This window comes from Triticum aestivum, chromosome 1B (genome assembly GCF_018294505.1).
Source record: "Triticum aestivum cultivar Chinese Spring chromosome 1B, IWGSC CS RefSeq v2.1, whole genome shotgun sequence".
In the NCBI taxonomy this organism is placed as follows: domain Eukaryota; kingdom Viridiplantae; phylum Streptophyta; class Magnoliopsida; order Poales; family Poaceae; genus Triticum; species Triticum aestivum.
In genome coordinates this window covers 518,649,888-518,654,632 of record NC_057795.1, presented here as the reverse complement: position 1 = coordinate 518,654,632, position 4,745 = coordinate 518,649,888, and the positions used below count along the sequence as shown (strand labels likewise).

At 43.4% G+C, this 4,745-nt stretch overlaps 1 protein-coding gene across 1 annotated transcript; it reads left to right on the top strand.

The window, feature by feature from the left end:
• Positions 1 to 1,761: 1,761 nt before the first annotated feature.
• On the top strand, positions 1,762 to 4,528 carry LOC123136094 (very-long-chain (3R)-3-hydroxyacyl-CoA dehydratase 2). The gene is made up of 9 exons (XM_044555381.1): positions 1,762 to 2,004; positions 2,126 to 2,211; positions 2,321 to 2,368; positions 2,474 to 2,562; positions 2,670 to 2,723; positions 3,419 to 3,486; positions 3,826 to 3,875; positions 3,985 to 4,082; positions 4,188 to 4,528. Exons 1-9 carry the CDS (start codon positions 1,946 to 1,948, stop codon positions 4,290 to 4,292), a joined length of 657 nt encoding a protein of 218 aa, XP_044411316.1. The 5' UTR covers positions 1,762 to 1,945; the 3' UTR covers positions 4,293 to 4,528.
• Positions 4,529 to 4,745: the final 217 nt, after the last annotated feature.

Sequence of the window (4,745 nt, the reverse complement as noted above, 5' to 3'; positions counted from 1 at the left end):
TTAACACGTCAGATGTCCTCATGAAAGGACTTAGTCGTGGAGCCATCGCTACGGGTTAGCTTGAAGGGGTTAAACCGAACAAGGGACACGGGAGTTATATAATAGTTCGGCCCCTTCGATGAATGTAAAAGCCTACGTCTAGTTGTGATGGGATTGATTGGGTTTCGAGGATCAGGGAGCAAATATGCTTTGCCTGAGCCTCGAGTTGTTGTCTGTTGTCCCTGAACCGCTGCCGGGTCGTCTCTTTATATACACAGGTTGACGCTCGGCCGGTCTACAGAGTCCCGAGGCCGACTCATGCAAGGGTCCGGCTCGGTCTCTCCTTTCCTAACTTACAACACAAGTTTACATAACCATGGCGGTTTGCTATTATGGGCCCTAATCCGCCTTTGGGATCCGGGCCTCTAAGCTTCATAGTAAAACGCCATCTTCTGAATCTTCATGGGCTTCAATACGGTTGAGGGTAAACCGGCCCCTCCTGGGCGGTTTATACTCAATAGTTATATCCCCAACACCATTGAACCGACCTAAGAGCATTTTTAGCCCTTCCTCAAAAACTTAACTCCCCAAACGACCCCTATAATGTGTAGCACCTAGCACTTCTCCTGAAACTAAAGCCCCTATAAATTTGTCTTTGTTACTTCTTCCATCTTTTTGCATATGAACTCCATTCCAACTTAGATTTGAACAACATATTCATTCAAACTTCATAAATCTAATGCACATGTTTCAACAACATTTAAAACTCAATGTTTTTACAATTAAAATTTCAAATCCAAGCACACAATACGGTTCAAATGAGGTAATAATCCAATTAACATGATAGAAGTAATAACAATCATTTGTCGTGAACTGCCCACAAGTGGTCAAAAAGATCCATCTTGGAGATGGTCACAGTGACGAGCTTCTTGGTCCTCGATCCTTCAATGGGCTGCGAGGAATCTCTGAATCTTGTTTTTTTTGTTGATGTTCGTGAGATCACCATGGATTTATTGATAGTTCTCCCACTCTTCTCTATCATCCTTGATGATCATGTTGTGTAAGATATACATGTTGTCATGATATGCCATAGTATCTTAGGGTTTCAACACTCAACAGGCCACAAACAATGAATATTCAATTATGAGCCCTGGCTCATCTGCACAAGGTGAACAGTAAATTAAAAAAAGATAGAAAAAAAATCAAAAAAATCCGAACTTTTTTTGCATGGAAGATGTTCGAGTGCGTGATGTTCGGGCAAAATCCAAACTTGTTTGTTGAGAGCTACTCGGATGTCCAGACACGATGAATTTTGGCACGGACATCACGCACTTAAACATCTTCTATCAATTTTTTTTTGAATTTTTTTGCTATTATTTTCATTTTAATGTTCACCCACGAGTGCAGGTGCACCCGAGAGCTAAAATGCCGCACCCACAGACAATTGCAAAGCATTTTTGCAGCACACCAAAAGCTCTCTCAACAACCTTTCTTGTGGATTCTTGGCACTTTGTGAAGTAAGATTTCTTGTTATCGTCCAAACATTGAGTTGTCTTCACCAATTTGGCACAGGGGGAATAGAAGCCATTGGCAAGGTGTATCCCATGTTGTGGCTATTGACAACATGTTTGCAATCAACACTAATATATACGGAGTATTTATTATTCTGGAAAGGTTTCGCACAATTTGACCGAACAGATTTAAAAATACCCTGAAACTGTAATGTCAAATTTCAACCCATTTGTTGGTCAAATTATGCCAAAAGGCATCATCGCCCTTCTTCATTCCTCCCGTCCACTTGAGTACAGACGAGGAGCGACGACGGCTCAGAACCTCAGCCACAGAACTCCGTCAATACTAGCCACTTCTGGTATCCTAGGACAAACCCTCTCTGTTCCAACACGAAGCGTCTCCCCGCCTCGGGAGGTTCGCCAGCCAGCGGCGAGAAGGAAGCAAGGCAGCGGCCATGGCCCGCCCGTCGCGGCTCTACCTCCTCGCCTACAACTCCCTGCAGGCCATCGGATGGTAACCAAACCACCTCCCAGCTGCAGCAGCAGCAGCAACAGTTGAATTCCCTAATCGCCTAATTCCTTCCCGCCCGTACTAACTAATTCGTCTCCCGGTCCCCTTCCTCGTCGAACTTCAGGTCCGTCGCCCTGCTCCGTCTCCTCCCCTGCCTCGCCCCTCCCGTCTCCGTCCGCCCCGCGTACGCCGCCGCCGGCGACCTCATATGTGCGTGCGCCCTCCCGCCTCCCCTTAATTTCTATTCTCATCTGAATTCTGAATTTCGTGTGGTGTGGACTGATAACTTCTTCTCCACATTTTCTTGCCGTCTCTGTAGGCTTTCTGCAGACCTGCGCGGTTCTTGAGACCGTCCATGCCGCCGTCGGTGAGAGGATGCACTGCTAGCTAGGCTTAATTTCGTCTTCTCCTGGTTTTTCCCCTTTTGGCGATGTGAGTTGACTCTGCATCGTTGGCCCTTTTGGTTGTTCAGGATTGGTGCCCACCTCGCCGTTTCTTGCTTTCCTGCAATGGGGAGGGAGGACTCACTTCATCCTCGCCCTTCTCCGGCAAATCCCTGAGGTGGGTTGAACGCACCAACCAACGGCCTTAACAAGTTCCTTCGCTCGTCCTATATTTCAGCTCTGTAGAGTTTGGCTGATAAGTTCAATCTGCTATTGCAAATGCAGGTTCAGGGCAGTCTCTCTGTGTTCATAACGTTTATGGCTTGGAGCATATCTGAGGTGTGTGGCAGAATCACTTCTCGTTTTCTCACTTTTTATCAGTTACTGTTCTGAAAGCATGTTAATATACTCCCTCCGTCCGGAAATACTTGTCGGAGGAATGCATAAAAATGAATGTATCTAAAACTAAGATACATCTAGATACATCCATTCCTCCGACGAGTATTTCCGGACGGAGGGAGTACAACTTTGATTCTTCTCTGAACCCATATATCTGTTGCTAAGCTAATTTGCTATTAATGTCAGCATTAATGGTGTCATTGTGAAGAGTGTGTTCAAAAAAGTGTCATTGTGAAGGGTTGTTCTGTCCATAAAGTTTTTTTCTCAATGTGTTAACCTGATTATGTTCAGTTGTTAAGAGAAAATAGACCGGCGATTACCTTTTGAGGAAATACGGATGAGCAAGCATAGTAGCATGTGGTATCTTTAGGAATAATTAGTGGTAGAAAAATGGCCCTTATTCAGAATCTTCACAAGATATACTTCCTCCGTTCCAAATATAAGTCTTTTTAGATATTTCAATACGGACTACATACGAATGTATATAGACATATTTTAGAGTATATATTCACTCATTTTGCTCCGTATGTAGTCTCTATTGAAATCTCTAAAAATAATTATATTAGGAACGGAGGGAGTAGTTCGTAAGGTCCACTTTTTTGAACCACGCTTAATATGTTGTTGTCATGTTGCAGGTCATTCGATACTCTCACTATGCTCTGACTACGTTAAAAGTTTGTCCAGCATGGATGACTTACCTCAGGTTCCATCGCTTAGCAGTGTCAATCCTCACATTTATATTTTGTTTTCATTATAAATGCTGCCCTATCTTATGAGTCATTGCTCGGTGCAAACATGTTAAAGTATACTCACGGCGTAAACTCAACTGATTAGAAGAAGACCTCATTATTTCTTGAAAGAACTAGTACATAGAATCTCTTTTATTTGCGATTATAAAATGGATTGCCTACTGTAAAATAGTCATATCCTATGTGAATTACTTCCAGTTCACAATTTTTTCTGCTCCCCTCTGGTTTTTCAGACCACCATTGCACCTCAGTTCTCAGATACAGCTTTATCTCAAACAACTTCCTACCTGTAGGTACACTGCCTTTATCCCACTGTATCCAATTGGGGTAGGACCAGGAGAAAGTAAGCTCAGAAACTCTTTCGCACCACATTGTGCCCATAAAAACAATCTTCCTTAATCTGATAATCCACTGTTGTGCTGCTCTACTCTCCTTGCTATATCTGCATGCAGTGTGGACTATGTACCAAGCTCTTCCATTTGTGAAGGAGAGGGACCTCTACTCAGGCTTCTTTGCTAAGTTCTCCATGAGCTACCATTCATTTCTTGTGGTACGTCGATGTCGGATCAGTGAGACTGGATACACCCTGCACCCCTGCTGCTTCTGTTTTATCATAATGTTCACTTGATTACTTACCGGCAAACTGCGGTGACAGGGTGTGCTGCTGTGCTATCCGCTTCTGTGGCTGAAGCTGTACCTGCATGTGTTCAAGCAGCGCAAGTCCAAGCTGGGAAAAGCGGGCATGAAGAAACGGGCGTGAAAGAAATAGGTTCAACTCAGCTGCCATTGTTTCGCAAAATTCGGTGGGCAAGCAGGTTGCCTGGGGATCTTGCAGCTGCTGCAGTTGTGGAGACTTGGCTGAGATGAACAGCGAACTTACTATACTACTAGCAGATTACTGGGGGTTGATTGCCTTTGGAACAGCAATTTATTGTACTACTAGCAGACTGGTGATCTCTATCATATTTACTGAATTGGAATGAAGACGTTGCGCAACTCATGGTTATGACATTTGAGAAAAATATGACAGATTGTTTAACGTGTGAAAAAAAGTACTGGACTATTTGTGCAGCTAAAAAACAATATCAAACAACAGATTGTTTAATGTATGAAAAAAAAAAGTACGGGACTATTTGTGCAGCTAAAAAACAATATCAAACAACTTTTATTGCTCTTCCACTTTGGTTGCTAGAAGCATACTAGTAAATACCCC